Genomic DNA, 26,829 nt, shown 5'->3' with positions numbered 1-26,829 from the left:
ATGTTGAAACACCTAAAGATTCTCACTTTTGTGCTGTGTGTGGCAGCAATAAGTTTCTTCACCAAAACTTTCTTGAATCAAAACAGCTCCTACATATTAAAGTTCCTCATTTCTAAAGGTACTTTGTCAATCACAGAAAAATATTATTACCGAATTTTCAAATCAGAAAACATACCTTCTTATAATATAAGTCCAAGCGATGTTCTTCAACAAGGAAATGGTATCTTTTTTTTGGAAACCACGGATAGGATGGAGGAACCATCCTTGGTTTTGTGCTCAATTGAATCAGCGGCTCGGCTATATCCAGATAGACCAGTGGTCTTCTTCATGAAAGGACTAGATGACATTGTCAATGTGGATGATGAGAGGAAAGCCCGCGAACGTTTCCCAACTCTGTCATTTTATAAGAATATCTACATTTTCCCACTGCGATTGGAGAAGGTATTCGCTGACACCCCACTTCTTGCTTGGTATAAAAAGGTAATGGTTGGAAAGTACAGAGTTCTATTTTATAGATAATAATAATAATAATAATAATAATAATAATAATAATAATAATTAATAATAATCAAAATATAATAATCTTACTAATATTATAAATATGAAAGTTTGGATGTTTGTATGTTTGTTCCTTTGTAGATACAATGCTATGTAAACACTCAGCTAACCCTCAGTCCATTTTGTACATGCATTTGCATATTATCTGATCTACTCCAGGTAAGGGGGGGAATCTAATTTGTTGCAAAATTCTAAAACAATGACAGCTATGAAGGTAGCCAGAAGTCACAGAGTTCTCCTCAAGCGTGGTTGAGGGGGATCATCGATGCCAACAACACACTTATTATATGGTGTTCCAGCGAGTTGCTCAGATGCCAGAACAATCATGGGCTCAGTGCGAGGAACGAGTTCAACAGCAGGCCAGCTTGACAGCTACCGAAACATCGGAGCAGGCGGATCATCGACACTAACAATACGCTCATTATATGGCTTTCCAATGAGCTGCTGAGATGCCAGAACAATCATGGGCACAGTGCAAGGAACAAGTTTAGCGGAAGGCTAGCTTGACAGCTGTCGAAACGCCAGAGCAGGTGGATTATCAATGCCAACAACACGCTCATTATATGACTTTCCAGTTAGCTGGTGAGATGCCAGAACTATCACAGGCACAGCGCGAGGAATAAGTTCAGCGGCAAGTCATCTTGACAGCTGTCGAAATGCCAGAGCAGGTGGATAATCAACGCCAACAAAACTCTCATTATATGGCGTCCCAGCGAGCAGCTGAGATGCCGGAACAATCACAGGCACGGTGCAGGGAACAAGTTCAGTAGCAGGACAGTTTAAGAGCTGCCAAAACGCCGGAGCAGACAAAACTCCGACGGCAGCAAATTGCTGAATATAGGCGGATTATCGACGCCAACAACACACAGACAAAGTCGCGGGCAGAGGCTAGTAATATAGTAAGCAAGTAAAGAAAAAATGTGTCTAAATCTTGTAAAAACTAGATGACATCAATTTCAAGCTTTTCATTCTTAATAGAGATGAGCGAACAGTGTTCTATCGAACTCATGTTCGATCGGATATTAGGCTGTTCGGCATGTTCGAATCGAATCGAACACCGCGTGGTAAAGTGCGCCATTACTCGATTCCCCTCCCACCTTCCCTGGCGCCTTTTTTGCTCCAATAACAGCGCAGGGTAGGTGGGACAGGAACTACGACACCGGTGACGTTGAAAAAAGTAGGCAAAACCCATTGGCTGCCGAAAACATGTGACCTCTAATTTAAAAGAACAGCGCCGCCCAGCTTCGCGTCATTCTGAGCTTGCAATTCACCGAGGACGGAGGTTTCCGTCCAGTTAGCTAGGGGTTAGATTCTGGGTAGGCAGGGACAGGCTAGGATAGGAAGGAGAAGACAACCAACAGCTCTTATAAGAGCTAAATTCCAGGGAGAAGCTTGTCAGTGTAACGTGGCACTGACGGGCTCAATCGCCGCAACCCAGCTTTCCCAGGATCCTGAATGGAATACACTGTCAGTGTATTCCCGTATACCCGATATATACCCCCGATACCCGTTCCAACGGTGTGCCCCCCCACCTTCACCCCAGAAATACCCTGCAAGTCCCCTAGCAATAGAATTGGGGCTATATACACCCACTATTTTTGCTACTGCCATATAGTGCCATTGTCTCACTGGGAATTCAAAGAATATATTGGGCTTACATATAACTTCAATTCCAGGGAGAAGCTTGTCAGTGTAACGTGGCACTGACGGGCTCAATCGCCGCAACCCAGCTTTCCCAGGATCCTGAATGGAACACACTGACAGTGTATTCCCGTATACCCCATATATACACCCCAAATCCCCGTTCCAACGGTGTGCCCCCCACCTTCACCTCAGAAATACCCTGCAAGTCCCCTAGCAATAGAATTGGGGCTATATACACCCACAATTTTTGCTACTGGTATATAGTGCCATTGTCTGACTGGGAATTCAAAGAATATATTGGGGTGACGTGCACCCACAATTTTTGCTACTGCTATACAGTGCCATTGTCTCACTGGGAATTCAAAGAATATATGGGGGTTACGTGCACCCACAATTTTTAATACTGCTATACAGTGCCATTGTCTGACTGGGAATTCAAAGAATATATGGGGGTTACGTGCACCCACAATTTTTAATACTGCTATACAGTTCCTTTGTCTCACTGGGAATTCAAAGAATATATGGGGGTTATGTGCACCCACAATTTTTAATACTGGTATACAGTGCCATTGTCTGACTGGGAATTCAAAGAATATATGGGGGTTATGTGCACCCACAATTTTTACTACTGGTATACAGTGCCATTGTCTGACTGGGAATTCAAAGAATATATGGGGGTTACGTGCACCCACAATTTTTAATACTGGTATATAGTGCCATTGTCTGACTGGGAATTCAAAGAATATATGGGGGTTACGTGCACCCACAATTTTTACTACTGGTATACAGTGCCATTGTCTCACTGGGAATTCAAAGAATATATGGGGGTTATGTGCACCCACAATTTTTACTACTGGTATACAGTGCCATTGTCTGACTGGGAATTCAAAGAATATATGGGGGTTATGTGCACCCACAATTTTTAATACTGGTATATAGTGCCATTGTCTGACTGGGAATTCAAAGAATATATGGGGGTTACGTGCACCCACAATTTTTACTACTGGTATACAGTGCCATTGTCTGACTGGGAATTCAAAGAATATATGGGGGTTACGTGCACCCACAATTTTTAATACTGCTATACAGTTCCATTGTCTCACTGGGAATTCAAAGAATATATGGGGGTTATGTGCACCCACAATTTTTAATACTGGTATACAGTGCCATTGTCTGACTGGGAATTCAAAGAATATATGGGGGTTACGTGCACCCACAATTTTTAATACTGCTATACAGTTCCATTGTCTCACTGGGAATTCAAAGAATATATGGGGGTTATGTGCACCCACAATTTTTAATACTGGTATATAGTGCCATTGTCTGACTGGGAATTCAAAGAATATGTGGGGGTTACGTGCACCCACAATTTTTGCTACTGCTATACAGTTCCATTGTCTCACTGGGAATTCAAAGAATATATGGGGGTTATGTGCACCCACAATTTTTAATACTGGTATACAGTGCCATTGTCTGACTGGGAATTCAAAGAATATATGGGGGTTACGTGCACCCACAATTTTTAATACTGCTATACAGTTCCTTTGTCTCACTGGGAATTCAAAGAATATATGGGGGTTATGTGCACCCACAATTTTTAATACTGGTATACAGTGCCATTGTCTGACTGGGAATTCAAAGAATATATGGGGGTTACGTGCACCCACAATTTTTAATACTGCTATACAGTTCCTTTGTCTCACTGGGAATTCAAAGAATATATGGGGGTTATGTGCACCCACAATTTTTAATACTGGTATACAGTGCCATTGTCTGACTGGGAATTCAAAGAATATATGGGGGTTATGTGCACCCACAATTTTTAATACTGGTATACAGTGCCATTGTCTGACTGGGAATTCAAAGAATATATGGGGGTTATGTGCACCCACAATTTTTACTACTGGTATACAGTGCCATTGTCTGACTGGGAATTCAAAGAATATATTGGGGTGACGTGCACCCACAATTTTTAATACTGGTATACAGTGCCATTGTCTGACTGGGAATTCAAAGAATATATGGGGGTTACGTGCACCCACAATTTTTAATACTGCTATACAGTTCCTTTGTCTCACTGGGAATTCAAAGAATATATGGGGGTTATGTGCACCCACAATTTTTAATACTGGTATACAGTGCCATTGTCTGACTGGGAATTCAAAGAATATATTGGGGTTATGTGCACCCACAATTTTTAATACTGGTATATAGTGCCATTGTCTGACTGGGAATTCAAAGAATATATGGGGGTTATGTGCACCCACAATTTTTAATACTGGTATACAGTGCCATTGTCTGACTGGGAATTCAAAGAATATATGGGGGTTACGTGCACCCACAATTTTTAATACTGCTATACAGTTCCTTTGTCTCACTGGGAATTCAAAGAATATATGGGGGTTATGTGCACCCACAATTTTTACTACTGGTATACAGTGCCATTGTCTGACTGGGAATTCAAAGAATATATTGGGGTTATGTGCACCCACAATTTTTACTACTGGTATATAGTGCCATTGTCTGACTTGGAATTCAAAGAATATATGGGGGTTATGTGCACCCACAATTTTTACTACTGGTATACAGTGCCATTGTCTGACTGGGAATTCAAAGAATATATGGGGGTTACGTGCACCCACAATTTTTAATACTGCTATACAGTTCCTTTGTCTCACTGGGAATTCAAAGAATATATGGGGGTTATGTGCACCCACAATTTTTACTACTGGTATACAGTGCCATTGTCTGACTGGGAATTCAAAGAATATATTGGGGTTATGTGCACCCACAATTTTTACTACTGGTATACAGTGCCATTGTCTGACTGGGAATTCAAAGAATATATGGGGGTTACGTGCACCCACAATTTTTAATACTGCTATACAGTTCCTTTGTCTCACTGGGAATTCAAAGAATATATGGGGGTTATGTGCACCCACAATTTTTACTACTGGTATACAGTGCCATTGTCTGACTGGGAATTCAAAGAATATATTGGGGTTATGTGCACCCACAATTTTTACTACTGGTATACAGTGCCATTGTCTGACTGGGAATTCAAAGAATATATGGGGGTTACGTGCACCCACAATTTTTAATACTGCTATACAGTTCCTTTGTCTCACTGGGAATTCAAAGAATATATGGGGGTTATGTGCACCCACAATTTTTAATACTGGTATACAGTGCCATTGTCTGACTGGGAATTCAAAGAATATATGGGGGTTATGTGCACCCACAATTTTTAATACTGGTATACAGTGCCATTGTCTCACTGGGAATTCCACAAATAATTTGGGGATTCATTCACCCTACATCTCAGGCTCTTGCCATATTCACCCAGGTTGTCAGTGCTGCACCAGCTCGTTCCCAGACAGCTCGGCCCGAAAAACACGTTACCTATATAGAGGATTTGGACAATGAAGACAACATGTTCTAAATCTAATGTCTGCACCTTCTCCAGAATTAAAATAAAGGCAGCGTTTAACTTTCAAATAGCACTGCACAAAGGAAGAGCTTATCAGCTTGTCTCATGACATGCTACTGAAAAGTTTCATTTGTGTATCTTAATGTAAATATAGTTGTATAAGCTTTTTGGGTTTTAGGCACTGCCAAGTTATTTATTACCACCCGCTCCCTTATAATGATGATGACGCCAAAGTCACTGTGGGTGTTCAGAGCTCACAGCTTTGGGTGACATTTGTCTTGCTCTCTGTCGGTACCAGCTGTCTTTTTGGATACCGTAAAGTTATGTTGACTTTATTAACAGCTATAGAAGCTTTAGCCAGGTTGTGACGGTGTGTAACCCTAACAACACTAAGTGGGATACACATTAATAGTCAGTCTATGTACGCTAAACGTATCACTGAAGTAATTTTTTTTCCCTCTCCCCTAATATAAGAAAGGAACAGACATTAGACCTAGACCGGGGTTCGAGGCTTGAAAAAATCCAGTATTATTTGTTCTTCATGATGTGAAATATGTGTTGAAAAGCAACCCAAGATGAAGTCAGCCATGTGTGCCAGTGTGTTACTTGGCATGCCTTTGCTGGCCCCAACTGTAAGGGTCACTCTCCATTTCCTCCATTTTCCACTCCCCTTCACACCATTTGTGGTGAAGCAATGGGATGCACTGAAGTGCACCCTCTAGCCTCGTGTGGGATAGGGACATCAGATGCCACTCCAACCCCCTCGTCTTCCTCCGCCAGCCAACGGTGCGAAGATGAGAGGAGTGTGCTCTGAATGTTTTCTGCCTAGCAGAGGCTAGTTCTCACTTACGAAAATGGCCCCACTTTGACCTGTATATCAGGCACAATGGTGTAGGTTTCAAAGAAACATGGCACCAACAAGTTGGAAAACGTGGGCCATGCGTGGACCGTGTTTGAGTCTGGCAAGCTCCAGATCTGCTACCAGGTTCCAGCCATTATCACAGGCGCAAAAATGCCAGGCCCCAGGTGTAGCAGGGAAAAAAAAATGCCATCTCAGCCAGGATGGCATCCCTGACCTCGGAGGCACTGTGCTGTCTGTCCCCCAAGCTGATCAGTTTCAGCACGGCCTACTGACATCTCCCCATGCCAGTGTTACAGTGTTTTCCGCTAGTAGCTGGGGTGGAGGTTGCAGCTTCGTAGGGTTTCAGTCTACTCCTGCCATGAATTTTGGCCTGGGAGAGGAGATAGGCCACCCCAGTTTGCACCCGGGGAACAGACTCCACCACATTCACCCTGCCTGTCATTAAAGATAAGCACTGCAGCATCCCTGACCACAGGCGCTTGTCCATGTGTCGGTGGTCAAGTGGACCTTGCAGCAAAGCGCAGAGCTCTGGGCCCGACTGATGTTATGGGACACATGCAGGCGCAAGGCAGAGACAGCACACCAAGAGAAGTAGTAACGGCTAGGCCCAGCATAGGGAGGTGCCCCAGCTGCCATCTGCTGACGGAAGGCCTGGGTCTCCAGAAGCATAAACAAACACCAACATCTCCAGGGCCAGCAGTTTATCGATGAGGCTGTTACAGGCTTGGGCATGGGGGTGGGTTGTATTGTACTTCTGCCTGCAATGAAAAGCTTGGGAAATGTGGAGTGGCTGGGAAGAGGCGCATGATGGTGCAGGCCAAAAGGGCGCATGAGGGTGAACTCCCCAATGTGTCAGAGATAGGTGTGTAGGTGTCCTTGCATCATATACTTGCACCATATTTGGCTTTGGAAGTTAATTTTGTGCCAAAAAGTGGTTAAGACAGCGATCCCTCAGCTACTCCCGTTACACTGTCTATTGAAGTTACCATCTGTGGAAGTGGACCACCATTTCTAAGATCCCAAAGGAAGCAGGCAAGAGATGTGCAGTTCAGAAAAAAAGATGAGAAAATAAGTTTAGGCTGTAGAGCACAGAGGGATCGGAGAGGACAGAGCTGGTGTCGGCCAGGTATTCCCACAACATGCGCCTATACTTGTCCCTCCTGGTGACACTAGGCCCCTGAGTGGCAGTAATTTGTCCAGGGGGGCCATTAACGTGTTCCAGACCTAGGAATAAGTCTTCCAACAGGGTAGAGTTTTGCATGCCTTTGCTTCTACCCACTGTTTTTGCTGCTTAGCTTCCCTCCACATCTACTCTGCTTTCACCCCTAAACATCACCCCAGTTTATGCCTTTGCTTCTACCCAGGTTTTTTGTTGATTTAGCTTCCCTCTACATCTACACTGCTTTAGCCCCTAGACATCACCCCTGTCCATGTGGGGTCGGTGGCCTCGTCATCCACCAACTCCTCTTCCAATTGCGCACTGCCCCCTTACTGCAAACCGCACATGACCACAGCTTGCCTTGATGGCAACTGTGTCTCATGATCCCCACTTAGGTCCAGACAAGTCGGTGGCGGGTCCAAAACCCCAAAATTGGAAGGAAATGGCAGATGCTGCAGTATTTCTAACACCTGTTCCTGGTGCTCGGGCCTGGTCTGTGTTGTACCCTGCACCCTGCTTAACGCATCTGCCATATCCGAAGTTGTGCTGAGCGCATGCTAATGTTTCGTGTCCAGTGCAATGGATGGGATGGGATTTCACATAAGTCTGCCACCCATGGCCACTCATGGTTGAGCAACTGAGGGAGTTGACTTTGACGAACCCGAGGGTTTTGGAGTTGGAACTACATCAAAGGTCTGTGCTGCTCACACACTCTGCTCAACACATGATATGTTTAGTGCCAGCAGTGTGGAGACGTCGCACAACAGCCGTTGTTCCAGCAGGTACAGGCGTTGTAGGAGTGCATAGAGGCTAGCAGCGGCAACTATACACTTTAAAAACTATCCGCACAAGCGCCACACTTTCACCAGTAGCTCAGGAACATTGGGGTACCTTTTTCAAAAGATTAGCAGCAATGAGTTAAAAACGTGGCCCAGGCATGGAATATGTTGCAGGCTGCCAAGCTACAGAGCCAATCCCAGGTTACGGCCATTATCACACATGACAACATGCCTGGGCCCAGGTGCAGTGGCAAAAACCACATTGCCGTCTCATCGAGGATGGCATGACTCACTTTGTAGGCAGTGTGCTGTCTGGCCCCCAAGCTGATGAGCTTCAGCACGGCCCGCTGACGTCTCCCCACACCAGTGTTGCAGCGTTTCCAGCTCGTAGCTGGGGTCAATTTAACAGCGGAGGAGGGTGGTGTTTCAGCCCTCCTCCCAGGAATGTTGTGTGGGGAGACAAGTCAGGCCACCACATTTTGCGACCCGGTCCACGCCTCAACTACATTCAACCACTGTGCCCAAATTGAAAGGTAGCGTCCCTGTCCGCATGCACTTGTCCATTCGTAACTGGTCACATGGAACTTTAGGGCTAAGCGCTGAATTTAGGGACCGCCTCATGTTTGGGGGAAAGTGCTGGTGTGGACGGCACAGTGCGGTGGCGCAGTAGACACTCTGCCCAAAAAGGGCAGAGTGTCCCCCAGCCGGGATTCCAACATCTCCTGGGCCAGATTTCTTGAGATGAGGCCGTTGAAGCCTTGGGCATGTGGGTGGGTTGCGCTGTACTTTAGCATGAAATGAAAGGCTTGGGAGATGGGGAGTTGCTGGGAAGAGGCGCATGATGGCGCGGGCAAAAGGAGAAATGGCAGGAAAAGGTGAGGATAAGGGTGAACTCCCCAAAGTGTCAGAGGCAGATGTGGAGGTGTCCTGGCTCCTGGTCTGGACTGCAGCGCCAGCCCTGTCAACAGTGGAAGAGGCAGTGGCCGCCAGGCCAAACGACGATTATCCTGCGCTTGCTCTCACCCACTGAGCCCAGGGCTTGCCTTCCAAATGATGGCACCCGCAAGAGGTGGTGAGATTCCTCTCCGCAGATCTCCAAACCATCTTGGACTTGCAAATTGCACTAAATTTGTCATGTAACTGACATGTATATGATGAGTCTATCCATTGTCTGTTCATTTTGGTGAAAGTCAGCCTGTCAGCTGACAGACAGCTGTGCTTGTCAGTGATGATGTCACCGGCTGCTTGTACCCCCAGTTTTTGCTGCTTAGCTTGCCTCCACATCCACACTGCTTTTGCCCCTACACATCACCCCTATCCATGCCTGTGCCTCTAGCCATAAGTCTGCCACCCATGGAAACTCATGGTGCAGAAAGTGAGGGAGCTGACTCTGAGGAACCCTTGGGTTTTGTAGCTGGTACTCCATCAAAGGTCTCTGCTGCTCACACACCCTGCTGAACATACGGTATCTAGGGTTAGAGCGTGTGGTGACCTCGCACAACAGTAGGTGCTTCAGGCAGATGTAGGCCTTGCTGGAGTGTATTGCGGCTAGCTCCAGGTACTGTAGACTTGGGAAAGTGGGTGTCCAAGTGCCGCACTTTCACCCTTAGCTCAGCTAATTTGGGGTATGTTTTTAAAAATCATTGCACCACTACATTGAACATGTGGGCCAGGCATGGAACGTGTTGGAGGCTGGCAAGCTCCAGAGCCCTCCAACAAGCTAAAAAACCTGGCCCCAGGGGCAGCGGGGATAAACAAATTGCCATCTCATCCAGGATGGCATCCCTGACCTCAGAGGCAGTGTGCTGTCCGTCTCCCAAGCTGATGAGCTTCAGCCCAGCCTGCTGACGTCTCCCCACACCAGTGTTGCAGCGTTTTCAGCTCGTAGCTGGGGTAAATCTAACAGCGGAGGAGGAGGAGGGTGGTGTTTCAGCCCTCCTCCCAGGAATGTTTTGTGGGGAAACAAGTCAGGAAAATTCTTGAAACGGGAGAGTTTTGCATCTTTGCCCTTGCTGCCTATGGACATCCCTTTGCCTCTAGCCACCATTTTCCCTGCTTTGCTTGCCTCCACATCCACACTGCTTTTGCCCCTAGACATCACCCCAGTCCATGCCTTAGCTTGTACCCCCAGTTTTTCCTGCTTAGCTTGCCTCCACATCCACACTGCTTTTGCCCCTAGACATCACCCCAGTCCATGCCTTAGCTTGTACCCCCAGTTTTTCCTGCTTAGCTTGCCTCCACATCCACACTGCTTTTGCCCCTAGACATCACCCCAGTCCATGCCTTAGCTTGTACCCCCAGTTTTTCCTGCTTAGCTTGCCTCCACATCCACACTGCTTTTGCCCCTAGACATCACCCCAGTCCATGCCTTAGCTTGTATCCCCAGTTTTTCCTGCTTAGCTTGCCTCCACATCCACACTGCTTTTGCCCCTAGACATCACCCCAGTCCATGCCTTAGCTTGTACCCCCAGTTTTTCCTGCTTAGCTTGCCTCCACATCCACACTGCTTTTGCCCCTAGACATCATCCCTATCCATGCCTCTTCCCCTAGCCATAACTCTGCCACCCCTGGAAACTCATGGTGCAGAAACTTTGGTTGCTGACTTTGAGGAACCCTTGGGTTTTGTAGATGGAACTCCATCAAAGGTCTGTGCAGCTCACACACCCTGCTCAAGATATGGTATTGTAGGGTTTCAGCGTGTGTGAATGACGGACAACAGCCTGTGTTTGGACAGATGTAGGCCTTGCTAGAGTGTTTTTAGGCTAGCAGCGACTCCTGTGCACTTGCAAAAGTGGGCGCACAAGCGCCGCATTTTCAACAGTAGCTTCGGTACATTTGGGTATGTTTTTAAAAAACTTTGCACCACTAGGTTAGACGTGGGCCAAACATGGAACGTGTTGGAGGCTGGCAAGCTCCAGAGCCGCTACCAGGTTCCAGCCATTATCACAGGCGTAAAAATGCCAGGCCCCAGGTGTAGCAGGGAAAAAAAAATGCCATCTCAGCCAGGATGGCATCCCTGACCTCGGAGGCACTGTGCTGTCTGTCCCCCAAGCTGATGAGCTTCAGCACCGCCTGCTGACGTCTCCCCACACCAGTGTTTTAGCGTTTGCCGCTAGTAGCTGTGGTGGAGGTTGCAGCGTCGTAGGGTTTCAGTCTACTCCTGCCATGAATTTTGGCCTGGGAGAGGAGATAGGCCACCCCAGTTTGCACCCGGGGAACAGACTCCACCACATTCACCCTGCCTGTCATTAAAGATAAGCACTGCAGCATCCCTGACCACAGGCGCTTGTCCAAGTGTCGGTGGTCAAGTGGACCTTGCAGCAAAGCGCGGAACTAAGGGCCCACCTGATGTTGAGTGACACGTGCTGGTGCAAGGCGGGGACGCCACACCGGGAGAAGTTGAGACGGCTAGGGACGGCATAGTGAGGTGCCACAGTTGCCATCAGGTCCGGGAAGGCGGGAGTTTCAACAAGCCGGAACGCCAACCTCTCCTGGGCCAGCAGTTTAGCGATGTTGGCGTTCTAGGCTTGCGTGGGTGGGTGGTTAGCGGTGTATTTCTGCCGGCGCTCCAATGTCTGAGAGATGGTGGGTTGTTGTAAAGAAGCGCCTGATGGTGCCTTTGATGGTGCAGGAGAAGGAGATAAGACAGAAACAGGGGAGGATGAGGGAGAAGTCAACAAAGTGGCGGAGGCAGATGAAGTGATGTCCTGGCTCGTCCTCTGGAGTGCATCGCCAGCACTGTGAGCAGAGGCAGTGGCATGAACGGCGGGCGACGTTTGTCCTGCCGTTGCTGCCTGCCACTGATTCCATTGCTTGGATTCCAAATGACGGTGCATTGAAGTGGTGGACAGGTTGCTCTTCTCAGGGCCCCTACTCGATTTCGAGAGGCAAATTGTGTAGACGACACTATATCTGTCCTCGGCGCATTCCTTGAAAAAACTCTACACCTTCAAGAAACGTGCCCTCGATGGGGGAGTTTTTCTGGGCTGGGTACAAAAGGGAACATCTTCGGACATTCCGGGTCTGGCCTGGCTTCGGCAAAGCAGCTGACCTCTGCCTCTGGACATGTCTCTGCCTCTAGCTACCCTTTTTGGTGCTGCACCTGCCTCAACATCCACACTACTTTCCCAGCTTGACATCTGCCTTGTCCAGGTGGGGTCGGTGTCCTCGTCGTCCACCACCTCCTCTTCCAACTCCTGTCTCGCCTCCTCCTCCTGCACAATGCGCATGTCAACTGGCTGCCCTGACAGCAACTGCGTCTCATCGTCGTCGATGAGGGTGGGTTGCTGGTCATCCGCCACCAAATCGACCGGAGATGGAATGGAGGAGACTCTAGTGTTTGAGCATCTGGACACAGATACTCGTCTGTTAGGTCCGTGGAATCGCGAAATGGAGGGGCAGGTTGCGGTACAGTCAAAGGAAGGGAGAACAGCTCTGGGGAGCAGGGACAGTTGGGGTTATTGTTCTGAGAAGATTGGGAATTTTGGGTGGAAGGAGGACAAGACTGTTGGGTAAGAGGAGGTAGAGGCTGACTGGCTGGTGGACAATGTGCTTTAAGCGTTATCCGACAGCCATTGCAAGACCTGTTCCTGGTTCTCGGGCCTACTAATCTTTGTACCATTCAGCCTAGTTAATGTGGAACTTTTGTGCAAAGCGCAGAACTTAGGGCCCGCCTGATGTTAAGGGACACACGCTGGTACAAGGCTCAACTCACCCTAAGTGCCAAAAACACTGCTGGTGCAAGGCTCTACTCATGCCAAGGGCCTCAATCTCTGCTGGTAGCTCAGCTTAAGGTCATGTAACTTTGTTTGGAAGGGCTCATGTTAAGGGCTAGAAAAGTGAATTTTGGAAGGTCTTACCACATCACACACACACACACACACACACACACACACACACACACACACACACACACACACACACACACACACACACACACACACACACACACACACACACACACACACACACACACACACACACACACACACACACACACACACACACACACACACACACACACACACACACACACACACTGACAGTTAAGGGTGAGGGCTTTTGGAATTCCCATTGCCTATTCCATTTGTGGTTGTCATGGGGAACGTGATTTAAAGGGGTGGTTGTTACTGTTTGTTGAGCTTAAATTGGGGTTTGTGTCCATCCATTTGGGGAGTAAAGAAGGTTTCCAGGTATTTTCCCACTTTGATAGAGGTTTTTTTGAATGTGTAAAGTGTGTAGTTGTTAGGCAGTGATGTTGGGGTAATAGAGGGTCTTTGGTGTGTTAGATGCCCCCAGGCATGCTTCCCCTGCTGTCCCAGTGTCATTCCAGAGGTGTTGGCATCATTTCCTGGGGTGTCATAGTGGACTTGGTGACCCTCCAGACACGGATTTGGGTTTCCCCCTTAACGAGTATCTGTTCCCCATAGACTATAATGGGGTTCGAAACCCGTTCGAACACACGAACATTGAGCGGCTGTTCGAATCGAATTTCGAACCTCGAACATTTTAGTGTTCGCTCATCTCTAATTCTTAACAATCCAAGGGGAACAAGTGGAAAGAAATAACCCTGCTTTAAAATGGCAGTTAACTATAATTGGAGATAATTCTTTTCTGACCTATAGCTATCTAAAAACACTTTCTGCAGGTTGCATATTTATGTATAACTGTATATCTGAAGAAGAAGCCAGCGGAAGCTTCGAAACGTCATATTCTGTCATCATTATGAGTTAGCCATTAAAAAAAAAAGGTATCACCTACTGAAGACTTGCAAGTTTTTTGATTTTTTTTTATATTTCATAACCACTGGCTAACATGGTACAAAAACAAACACTGACCTCTGCTGGCAGACACACAGACCTTGGTCAACTCTGTATATTATCAGCTTCCTGACATCCACAATACTATTATGGAAGATGTCGGGTCTCTGAATAGGTCACCCACCTGGTAAGAATGCCCATGATGACAGTTCACTCTGTATGTGGCCATTACTTTCTTCTGAGTACCCAAGTTCCCCTATAGAGATGCCAAGCACAAGGTAGATAAACTAATACCATGAAGCCTTATGAAGGCTCCCAGGCCTGTCATAGGAATTTAGCTATTGAGACTTGCCTATGGCAGGCCTAAATAGCTAAGTAGTGAATTTCCCATAGACTGTAATACAATTCTATTCTATGGCTTCTGCAATATCTCCGTTACCTGTGGCTTTTGGCTTCTGTTTCTGTTACCTGTTGCCTTTGGGCTTCTGCTACCTAGCACTTTAAATTAGTAAATCTCCCCCAATATCGTGTTGACTTTTGACACAGCAGACTCTCATTGCTTGCTATAATTTAACATTTTTTTACACCCATTTATTGTAAATTCACCCAATAAAGATCCATTTATGGTAATTATACAGATATGTAGATTTCCTCCCAGCTCAAATTTGGATAAAGGCTTTAATTTTTTTTATACAACCAATGTAACTTATTAAAGACACAGTTTAACCGTAGTAACTTTTCTCATTTTATATTTTGCCACATTCTGAGAGAATAATTTTTTGTAATTTTTCTGTCATTGTTGGTGTATGAGGACATTACCAGATGAGTTGTATATGTAAATGGCATCACCTATTGATGCTTATAACATAATGACTACATTTTATTAACAATTTTTGGGAGGCATTGTTTTCTTTGCACTTTGCAGTTTCGTACTATCTAACACATAGCATAGGTAAAGTTAGCTTTATTCTTTGAGTCAGTGTACTTAGAATGATATCAATCAATTCCTCAGAGTTTTCTAGATCTCTACCTGCTGTCATTTATTCTGTTACTTCTAGTGAATAAAAGTTTGTTCATGGAGATGTGATATATAGTCCATGGTCATGTGATGGACAGACAGGTGCACAGCTCGTTACCAGCTAGAGGTCTGATTACTGTACTGTGTTAATGAACAGCACCTGGGTGTTCATCACATGACCATGGACTGTACATCACATGACCATGGACTGTACATCACATGATCATGGTCAGAATTTCATCTGCTAGAGGTAAGCAGAATAAATGACAGTCACCAGAAATCTTGAAAACTGGGAGGAATTGACACAGAAAGTATATTGGAAAATTGTATAACTTTTTATTATACAATTAATAGCATTTGTCTCTAAATATTGGTCTGAAAGTGGACAACCCCTTTAAATGCTGGAAAGACCAAGGAGACAGTAGTGAACTTCCGCAAGTGGAGATATGCTCCATAACCAGTGGACATCCAGGGGATGGGCATTGAGATAGTCAAGACATATAAGTACCTGGGTGTGCTCCTCAATAATTATTATAGTAAGTTGGACTGAACTGATCACATGGATGCGCTGTACAGAAAGGGCTACAGCAGACTCTACCTACTTAGGAGGCTGAGGGCCTTTGGAGTCCAGGGGCACTTCTTAGGGTCTGTTTTTTACTCTGTAGTGGCATAACCATCTTCTTCGTAGTGGCCAGCTGGGGGAGTAGCATATCAACCAGGGATAGGAATAGGCTCAACAAACTGATTAGAAGGGCTAATTCTGCCCTGGGGAGCCCCCTAGACCCAGTAGAGGTGGTGGGTGACAGAAGGATTCTCCGTGGTGAGTTCCATGCTGGAGAATAACTCCCATCTCATGCATGAGACTGTGATAGCACTGAGCAGTACTGTCAGTGACCGACTGCTTCACCCTAAGTGTGGGAAGGAATGCTATCGGAAGCCTTCTCTGCTGCGGTTAGAGTGTACAACCAACACTGAGCTAAGCAGAGATCATTCCATGCAAGATACTGAAAGATCTTTAAGTTATAATATCCCTTCTACTACTTTTCTACCTTTATTTTTTTTTATGTACCTACTGTCACTGTAATGCCTCTACCATGGAGCTTTTGTATTTATATTATCTATGCTGCTGTGACACACTGAATTTCCCCATGGTGGAACTATTAAAGGTTTATCTTTTTTTTTATAAATTCTTTATTTATGAAAACAAGGTCACAGAGGAGAGAAAATAAAAGATGTATGAATCAAAAACAATCACATAACAAATTAAAGGTTTATCTTATCTTACCTTATCTTAAATACTTGTTTTGATAGCTTTTGTATGAAGTAAACACTTTTTCTTTAATAGTTTTCTGCCACTCTTAAGTGTTTCAATTTGCTATCAATAGAGCTATTTGATCACTTTTTATTACATTTTTTTAAAGTAAGGTGACCCCACAGCGGAATATCTGGCATTGTTTTTTTCTTTTTTATTCCAGCCCCAATAGAAGTCAAAACAAACTTTTCCTTGCTAGTGTAATACATTGCAATATTATGGCATTGTAGTGTATTATGTCTATCAACATAACACAGCCAGATTTTCTATCAAGACCTTTGGAAGGCAGGACCTAATAGGTGTATCAAAATGGTAAACCCAAAGGTCTTTATCAGGTCACCCTCAGCTATTACAACACATCATCACCAACTGATTGTGTAGTGAGAGAACAATGAGGAGGCAATGATTGTGATGAGCCTCTTAGGTATTAGTTTACCTGCAGTTGCATCTCAGTTTTGTGGTCATCATAGGGAAAGAGGACATTTTTCAAATGCCTTACATCATGTACAGTGTGTCATAATGTTGCGTAGGGAGTATGTAAAGTGCTCATGAGCTTTCATCAATGAAACTTTTTCCTATGTAAGTAAGATAAGCTAATTGTGACTGTGACATCTGAACAGTTCCAAAGATGGAAGTTCTCTAATAATTCACCTCCCATGTAATAGTGGGGTGCTAAGAGGTTCTCATGGTGCCTGGAAGAGAAGTGAAGGTACCCAGGGCCACCATATTTGTGTATTTTTTTAGCACAATGCAAATGTTTTACAGATTTACAAGCAATCAAAGGATCACATACTAATGTCGTAGTCGAATTGACTATATCTTGGATCAATCAGTCAGTCCAAATTAAATGAGCATGTTTGTGCACAAATCGCTAATAATGAGACAGACACAGAGTTCCGTATCAAACCAGCCATGCTCTTCGCCCACCTCAGCATTACTGACTCTTTATTGAAAGTACACACACTTAAGAGACAAAGAAAGGAGGGGTTAATGCATCCTTTGGAATTCCTGAGTGTTGTCCATCTCTCATTGGCTTCAGACCTCTGACATCCAGCTGGGCACCACCTCCTCTGACCTAAAGAATTCCACCATGAGGCATGGCAAACAAGAACTAAGCTCCATTTTGGATTCAAAGTCCTTTGTCTCAGAGTTGTAGGAAAAATTAGTATTTCCAAAACACATCATACATATAAAGTATATGAAACTTGATTCATGTTCTCAGACTTGACACTAATACATAATAATAATAATAATAATAATAATAATAATAATAATAATAAAAACAGCATCAAATTATTTATCGTGCACAGTGAATGAGAAAAGATTTAAATTGATGGTTTTGTCATTTTGCAAAAAAATAAAAAAGTCATTTTCGACTAAAGGTTTTTATATTTGTATAGTGTGAAAAAGTGAAGGGTGTGGTTTGAGAGAATGGAGGATTATGTAGATAATCTGTTTTCCCTTAGTTCAAACAGCAGCACAATATATGGGTATTCCTGCCCCTATGTGCTGTTTAGGACTGGTGGAACCTTTAATAGGTCAAACGTCAGGTCAGAGTTCAGAGTACCTCCCTCCCCCCCCCCCCACCCCGTGTTAGTTATAAAGAACGACATTCCGAAAAATATTCAGAAAATATAGCAATAGAGTTTAAGTGGATTCTATCACTCAAATCACATTTTTTCTCGATCACCTGTAGGAATAGCCTTAAGAAAGGTTATTCTTCTCCTACCTTTAGATGTCTTCTCCACGCCGCCATTCGGTAGAAATCCCGGTTTTCGTCTGTATGCAAATGAGTTCGCTCACAGCAATGCTGCAAGAGAAATCGCCAACTCTGCCTCCATCTTCTTCTGGAACGCCATCTCCCTGCGTTTTCTGCTGCCCTGGGTTTCAATCTGCTAGGCATGTGCAGTCGGCTCTGCGTTTGGGCCTTCAGCCGACTGTGCATGCCCGGCAGCCACAAGAAAATGGCCGATTATACAGTAAACTGAGTAAGCGACCATTTTCTTGTGGCCGCTCACACAGTAAGCTGTGTAAGCAACCATTTTCTTGTGGCTGCGAGGCATATGCAGTCGGCTCGGCTCAAGGCCCGAAGGCAGAGCTGACTGCGCATGCCTAGAAGATTGAAACCCAGGATGGAAAAAGACGCAGGGAGAGGCTATTCCTGAAGAAGATGGAGGCGGCGCTGGAGATTGGGGATTCTCCCAGTACTGTTTGAATGCTGGGGCCCACCCCCAGTGCTGTGAGAGAACTCCTTTGCATACAGATGAAAACCGGGAATTCTACCGAACGGCAGCGCAGAGAAGACATCTAAAGATAGGAGAAGAATAGCCTTTCTTAAGGCTATTCCAACGTGTGATCGAGAAAAAATGTGATTTTAATTATAGAATCCCTTTAACGGGAGGGTAGCTTGTGCTAAGGGACTAAGGGAAAACAGTTTATCTACATAATCCTCCATTCCTGCTATGTCCAACAGCAGCACAATATATGGGGAGAGAGAAAGAAATTCCCCTAAGGAGGGACCTCTTGGCAATGTGCAAAGGCGGTAGCCTCCGTACTATGCCAATCTAATCTGTAGTGCCTAACAAAAGTTAAATGTGACTTCCAGGTGGCAGCAGCACAAATCTGTCCCAAGGAGACCGAGTGTCTCTCTGCATAAGAAGTTGCAACTGCCCTGGTAGAGTGGGAACGCACAAAATCTGTGATGGATAGAACTTGAGTGTAGAAGGAAACAGAAATCGCTTCCTTCAACCATCTGGACAAGGTGGTTTTGGAGACTTTTATTCCTCTATTATGTCCGGAAAAATTAACTAACAAATTTTCAGATCTCCTAAAGGTACTAGTGTACTGTAGGTAAATGAGCAGGCACCTTACCAAATCCAAGATATGTAACCTCTCCTCCTCTTGTGAAGAGGGAAAGGGAATAAAGGATGGTATAGAAGTAACGTGGTTGATATTATACATAGACGTAACTTTAGGGAGAAACCCTGGAAGGAATCTAAGCTGTACCCTATCAGGAAAAAAAGAAAGATAAGGCTCCGTGGCAGCCAGAGCTTGAAGCTCACCAACTCTTTTGGAAGAGGTGAAAGCTATGAGGAAGGTCACTTTGAAAGATAAAGATTTTAACTCTGCTTCCTCCAGAAGCTCTAACAGAGCCCCTGAAGGGGGCCCGCAGACAAGTCCCACTGTGGTATAGGGGCCCATATGCAAGGCCAAAGCCTGGCAGCTTCCTTAAGAAATTGGGCGACTAAGGGATCCTAGATAGGCGTCTGCCCTGGAAAGCTGATAGGGCAGCCACATCACCCTCCAGGGTAGCAGGAGTAAGACCCCTGTCTAGGCCGCTCAGTTCCAATCCAAGTCAATTCCAAAATGGTTTCCGTAGAGGAGCTAACAAGCTGCTTTTCTGAGCACCAATTCCGGAACACCTTCCCAATCCTTTGGTAGCTCCTGGTAGTAGATTCTGCTCTGGAGTGGACTAAAGTCTTCTGGACAGAGATAATCCTCTGTGTCTGTATAGGGGAGGTCAACCTCCAGGCAGTCAGGTTGCACCTCTTCAGATCCTGGCAGAGCTGAACTCCTTAGGTTACCAGGTTCTGAATTAGGGGAAGCCTCCAGTATGTCCCTCGACTCATCTGAATGAGGTGGGAAAACCATGCCCTTTTTGGCCAGAACGGAATGATGGCAATCACCGATACCTGGTCCTGTCTGATTTTCATCAATACCTTCGGTATCATGGGAAGTGGAGGGAAGATGTAGGTCAGTCTGAACATGCCTGGTATTGACAAAGCATCTACTGCCAAGGGATTGTCCTCTTGGTAGAGGGAGCAAAACCTTGGGGAGATCCCAATATCTGAGTGAGCTGAAGGAACACCTCCTTGTTGAAGGACCACTCACCTGACACAGTGAGACCTCTGTTGAGCTGATCCGCCAGAATATTCATGTGCCCCTTGATGTGCACTGCCTTGAGGTGAGTCAGGAAAATATGAGGATCATCTCCTTGAGAAGGGAGTACGATCTGGTGCCACCTTGTTTGTTTAAATAGAGGACTGTAGTTATGTTGTCCGAGCAAACCTTCACCACTTTCCCGCGAAGGAGAGGAGCAAAGTGTAGAAGTGCCCGACGTACTGCGCTGAGCTCGCGCCATTTGGTTGACTGAGTTTTCTCCAGCAGATTCCAAGTACCTCCCCCAGATGCACTCCCCATCCGAAGAGGGAGGCATCTGTTGTCAACAGGGACCAGACCAGCTGGACCATGGACATCCTGTCTCTGAGATGAGACCACCACTCGAGTGATCGGCGGGTTCTGATGGATAACTGAATAGGCTTGTCTAGTCCCCAAGGGCTGTGGTCCCAGACTCTCAGGATATCGTTCTGCAGAGGGCAACAGGGCACAAGGAACTGCCTCCACAGCTGCAGACATAAGTCTTACAACCTTCATTGTGGTCCGGATAGTGACCTGCCGAGCTACGAACAAATGGTGGACCACCTGGCTGATCTTCTCCTTGCATGTAGGAGGTAGAGAGATCTCCATCCTGAGAGAATCTAGGACAAATCCTAGTTCTATGGCATTATCCACTGCAGCTATGTGACCTCTGTGACTAAAATCATGGAGAGCCAATAACACTTAAAAATATAATATTTGTTCTCTCCCCTTCGAGCCAGAAAGGCTTTTTGGGAGGGAACTGGATTTCATTATGGAGGGATTAGCCAACAGCAAGGGAAGTTTCTTCCCCAGTCCCTCAGGGGTAGGCCAGGTCCTTCCTTTAGTGGAATAGGATTCCAATGGCAAGCCTCGTCCAGGGGCAAGTATCAGAGACACCCGGGGGGCCAAGCTAGAGGCTCTGGCCGCCATTTTACTTGAGATACCAAGAAGAAGAAGGCGTCATTCAGACTTATCTCTGGCGGTTGGAGGTCAGCTGTCTCTTTTCCTTCCCGACTGCTGTCTCTCTATACAAGATCCGTGGGTTCTCCATCTTATCCAGTCGGGATACAGAATACCTTTTGTTTCTCCTCCTCTCGACAGTTTCGTGAAGACTCATCCGCTGTCTGGCCTCAAGCAAGTTTTTTTGGAAAGATCCGTCCAAGAGTACTTAGACACAACCGTGACACTTCTCCAAAGGAAAAAGGGGCCTACCAATATCCTCTGATTCCTCATCCGAAGAAATTTCATCCACAATATATAGATCCTCAACAGAGGGTACAGGACGCAGATGAGACTCCATACTCCATTGTATGTCCCTCATGGATCCTTCAATGTAATCCTTTACTCAGGACACCACCTCACGGATAGAGGTTTCCTCAGCAGGCGGACCTCTGCATTGGCGACAGCGCTGATAGTCATAGCCATTGGGAAGGGGGATCTCACAATCTTTCTCCTCAGATTCTCCTCTGTCATAGAGGATGAAGAAGAAATCTGAATTGAGAAGAGAAAAAAATGGTTAAAACCTTCATGCCTCCTGATAAAGGGGAATCAAAAAAAGTAGTAGAGTGCATGAATATCACAAGAAAGGCAAATAGATCGCCAAGGAACTTGGTCAGAAGAGCAATCACCTAACAGAGATAAGGAAGGGGCTTAAATAGACTAAAATAGACTAAAAGAGGAAAGAAGGAGGAAGGAGCTAAGCCAACACATGACCCCACCCTCTCACCCTCATACAGTAATAAAATTAAATGTAAGGCCAAAGACTTCAAAGATAGGCCTGCAGAAAAGAAAAAAAGCGAGCGCTAAACAAAGAATTAAAGAGAGGGAGATATATAGCAGCTTCTGAACGTGCTCCACGCGACCGGAAATTGACACGGGGAGCACCAAATAATTGTGGTGGCAGAAAAAGAGTCTGCCGATGCCAGTACCACTTAAGAAAGTGGAGTAAGAAGTTCCCCCCTCTCTGTACGGAGCGCACGAATACATTATAACACTATAGCGCATGAAGATGCCTTGATAGGAGAGGGGAATAGACAGAAACCAGGGAGCAAGCCCTGGCACTTCCTCCCCCTCTCCCAGGGAGCACCAAGGCTCAACAAAGAAGCCAAGGAGACCCCCAGGAGAAGAGAGGGTGAACATACCCAGGAACTTCCCCCACACAATGATAGGGGGATCCCAGGGAAAGTAAAACAAATGGGGAGGTAAGAGGAACCTCTGACCTCTTATCGGGGATGATTGATCTATTAAAATTTCCACCTGTCCTAAACAGCACACAAGGGAAGGAATACCCATATATTGTGCTGCTGTTGGCCATAGGGGGACATAGGGGGAACAGGTATGTTCCAGCCTGGCAGCTAAAGGGTGAGATGGTAAAAACCCACAGTGTGTAGGTCAGGTGACTAATTAAGGCCTGATATAGGCTGTATGTCATTACTAGGAACTGTGGCACTACACTGAGAAAACTGTCCTGTGTAATCTGTACCTCCAAACAAGGTAACTGCGTGTCACCCATTTGAATAGCCAGAGCAGGAGTCTGGCAGCCAGGCTCTTGTATGGAGAGGGAACATTTTGTTATAGTTAGTTCTCAGCCGAGAAGGTTTTGTTTTATTTGTGCCTTTGTAACTGTTCATGCACTTGCAAGTGAATAAATAGCAAACTTCAGTGCGATCCAGTCTCTTTGTCCCTGTTTCCTGCACAGCTACCAAGCATCTATCTGAGCAGTTGACCACAGTAGGCAGTAAAACAGCAAAAACTATATAAAGTTATGGAAGAAGATTCATCAAACTATAATTGAAAGACAATAGGCTGCCTACAAAAAGTTTTTCATAGCTGTGATACTTTCCAAATGGAGTGCTAAGTGATCGTAACCATGCAGGGTACCAAAACTTTAGCTTTTTTCATTTTTTTGTTGTTTTGAAAATGTAAAAGATGAAAATAAAGAATAGTTTTTATTTAAAAAAGAAAAGGAATGTGTCAACTTTAAGCTTAAGCCTTTTAGATATCATTTCATCTTCATCTTGCTTAACTGTGCAAAGTAAAAGTAATTTTGACCAGGGGTGCCCAAACACTTGTGTGCCACTCTCTGCCTATCTGTCTAAAAATGAAAAAAGTTCTGTGACAGCCTTCAAGATAATAGGAATAAAACCACTCCCTTAATTGCATGGCGGGACCCCATCTACCATTACAGGGGTTACTTACAAAGAAGAAAAGCAGTCCAGTCCTTCAGCAACCATATAACACATAATAGGAATTGTTCTTTATTCAAACAATAGAATCACACACCATGTATCAACCCCAGTATCTATCTATCTATCTATCTATCTATCTATCTATCTATCTATCTATCTATCTATCTATCCCTGATACAGGGTCAATGCATCAGGTACATGAGACATCAATATAGTTTGTCCTATTCTTTAATGGTAAATCTTGCTGTATATTGCAAGTCTTGCAAGTCTATTCTGCTCTACTTTTAGAGCGTCTTTAGATTATATTTCCACTCTAAGTGACAGGAAATGATTAGTATTTTTGTGACAAAGAACTTAACATTAGAGTAGCAAGTAGTGAAATATTCGATATTCGTTTCGAGTAGACCCTCAATATTCGACTATTCGACCAAATATTGAATCCCATTATAGTCTATGGGGAAAAAATGCTCGTTTCAGGGGAAACCACTATTAAGGAGAGTCACCAAGTCCACAATGACACCCCAGGAAATAATGCCAGCACCTTTTTTGGCTCTTGAGGTGACTTGAGCCTTGCACCAGCAGAGTTTTAGTTTTTGGCCCTTGGGGGGAATTGAGCCTTGTAGCAGCAGAGTTTTAGTTATTGGCTGTTTGGGTGAATTGAGCCTTTAACTAGCAGTGTTTTTGGCCCTTGAGGTGAATTGAGCCTTTAACCAACAGTGTTTTTGGCCCTTGAGGTGACTTGAGCCTTTCACCAGCAGAGTTTTAGTTTTTGGCCCTTGGGTTGAGTTGAGCCTTGTACCAGCAGTGTCTTAGTTTTTGGCCCTTGGGGTGAGTTGAGGCTTGTACCAGCAGTGTTTTAGTTTTTGGCCCTTTGGGTGAGTTGAGCCGTGCACCAGCAGTGTTTTAGGCCCTTGGGGTGAGTTGAGCCTTGTACAAGCAGTGTTTTTGGCCCTTGAGGTGGGTTGAGCCTTGTACCAGCAGTGTTTTTGGCCCTTTGGGTGAGTTGAGCCTTTAACCAGCAGAGTTTTCGTTTTTGGCAATTGGGGTGAGCCCTAAAACATTATTTTTCAGGCCCTTGGGGTGAGCCCTAAAAAATTATTTTTAAGGCACCTGGGGTGAACCTTAATGGGGTTATTTTAATTATTTTTTAATGGTGATGGTGGTGGTGTTGGAGGAGGAGAAGGACGAGGAGCTGGCACAGAAACATGGAACTGTGTCTCATCATTAGCACTGAGGAGAGGACATGCTGGTTGCGGGTCCACAGCCACTACATCGCCAGGAGAGGCAGACTGTTGTGTTACTACACGCCTGGAGGTAGTGCCTGACTGGCTGGTGCAAATGCCACTGGAAGCAATATCCGCTATCCACTGTAACATCGGTTCCTGGTGCTCGGGCCTCGTCAGCGGGGTACCCTGCACCCTGCTTGACATTGTGGATGAGGGCACTGCTGGCTGCCCCTCTCCAGTAGCCATTGGATCCGCAGTAGCTCGACTGCGGCCTGGATCCGCAGCTGGATTTCCACATCCCCGTCCTCGTCCCTGTCCGTTTATGATACCCTGACGCAATTTCAGATGTGTACAGGTGATGACAGTATTAAGCTTTCTTCTTACCCCTATGGGACAGTTAGAATGTATACCAGTTGTAATGAATTTGAGCCCTAAAAAGGACTTTTGTGAAATTTTGGCAGGTTGAGTGTATGTACGGTTGAGTATATACACTCTTCCTGCAGTGTAGCTCTGAAAAGAGCTATTGATTCAATTTTTCCTGCCTAGCAGTAGCTAAATTCTCTCTGACCCTCAGGAGTATGTCTCTCCCTATCTCACCAAACCACATCTGACATGAATATGGCTGCCACTATTCATTGCCTGGCTATGATTTAGCCAACCAATGATTTTTTCCTATTTTTTCCCCTACATTTTCCTGCTTCCTGTCCCACATTCCCAGCACAGTTATTGATGCAAAAAAAGTGCCAGGGAAGGTGGGAGGGGATACAAATTTTTACTGCGTTTACCGCGTGGTGTATTTAATCGAAATCGAAAATGTTGAATACCTTAATATTCAATTGAATACCCTCTACTAAACATATAACAGTGCTATGGGAAAGGAGAGAGAGAGAGAGAGAGAGAGAGAGAGAGAGAGAATTAGTGGGAATTGTACTACAATAAAGAATAAAACATATATATATATATATATATATATATATATATATATATATATTAATTATATGCTGTGACTCTCCTTTAACTTTAGTGTCTTGAATGTATTTATGTAACTCACTATTTACTTGATATTTTTCTTTCTCTCTTATCGAATCTTAGGTAGACCCAAAACAAGAAAATTACTGGACAAACGTTAAAGCAGATGCTTGCAGATTAGCCTTGATCTGGAAGTATGGAGGCATTTACATGGATACTGATGTCATTTCAATTCGACCCATTCCTGAAGACAATTTTCTAGCTACTGAGCATGCTACAGCTATCTGCAATGCCGCTTTTGGTCTCTCTCCACGTCATAATTTAATGTGGGAGTTTATGGAAAACTTTGTACAGAATTATAGAGGAAATGTATGGGGATTCCAAGGACCAACACTTTTTACACGTGTTGTGAAAAAGCATTGTGGAGTTCTGAATTTTACCTCCGTGGATCATCTCAAGTGTGCCAATGTCTTCTACTTTCATCCTGAACGATTCTATCCCATACAATATGCATCCTGGGGAAAGTACTTTGAGGTTTGGAAAGATTTACCAACTTTTAATAATTCTTATGCTCTTCACCTCTGGAACTACATGAATAAAGGAAGAAAGTTCATGATGGTCGGCAGTAACACACTAGTGGAACATATCTATCAACAATACTGCCCCTCCACCTATGAAAGCATTTTAAAGAATGTAACCAGTCACCATTAGTCTTTGTCATTCCAAATGGATCTCGGAAAATGTTCGTTGTTGTACCGTGTTAGCCAGTGGGTTGGAAATATAAAAAAAACACAAAAACTTGATAGTCTTCAGTAGTTGATACCTTTTTAATGGCTAACTCATAATGATGACAAATGGCTAACGTTTCGGAACGCTAGGCTCCTTTCTCAAAGTAAATTTAAAAACATTTTTGAAGAATGCATATACAGTCCTATGAAAAAGTTTGGGCACCCCTATTAATCTTAATTAGAGATGAGCGAGTACTGTTCGGATCAGCCGATCCGAAC

At 44.9% G+C, this 26,829-nt stretch overlaps 1 protein-coding gene across 1 annotated transcript; it reads left to right on the top strand.

Annotated features, from left to right (window-relative positions):
- LOC142196809 (alpha-1,4-N-acetylglucosaminyltransferase-like) lies at positions 1-26,533 on the top strand. The gene is made up of 3 exons (XM_075266788.1): positions 1-125; positions 192-480; positions 25,946-26,533. The coding sequence occupies exons 1-3, from the start codon at positions 1-3 to the stop codon at positions 26,531-26,533; spliced, it is 1,002 nt and encodes a 333-aa protein (XP_075122889.1).
- The last annotated feature ends 296 nt before the right edge of the window (positions 26,534-26,829 follow it).

Source organism: Leptodactylus fuscus, chromosome 3 (genome assembly GCF_031893055.1).
Source record: "Leptodactylus fuscus isolate aLepFus1 chromosome 3, aLepFus1.hap2, whole genome shotgun sequence".
In the NCBI taxonomy this organism is placed as follows: domain Eukaryota; kingdom Metazoa; phylum Chordata; class Amphibia; order Anura; family Leptodactylidae; genus Leptodactylus; species Leptodactylus fuscus.
The sequence above is the reverse complement of the archived record's forward strand: the minus strand, read 5'-3'. Positions and strand labels throughout refer to the sequence as shown.

Coding starts and splice junctions, on each gene's coding strand:
- LOC142196809 (XM_075266788.1), top strand. CDS start 1: ATGTTGAAACACCTAAAGATTCTCACTTTTGTGCTGTGTGTGGCAGCA. Junction 126..191: donor CTCATTTCTAAAGGTACTTT/GTCAATCACAGA, acceptor TTATAATATAAG/TCCAAGCGATGTTCTTCAAC. Junction 481..25,945: donor TTCTTGCTTGGTATAAAAAG/GTAATGGTTGGA, acceptor ATCGAATCTTAG/GTAGACCCAAAACAAGAAAA.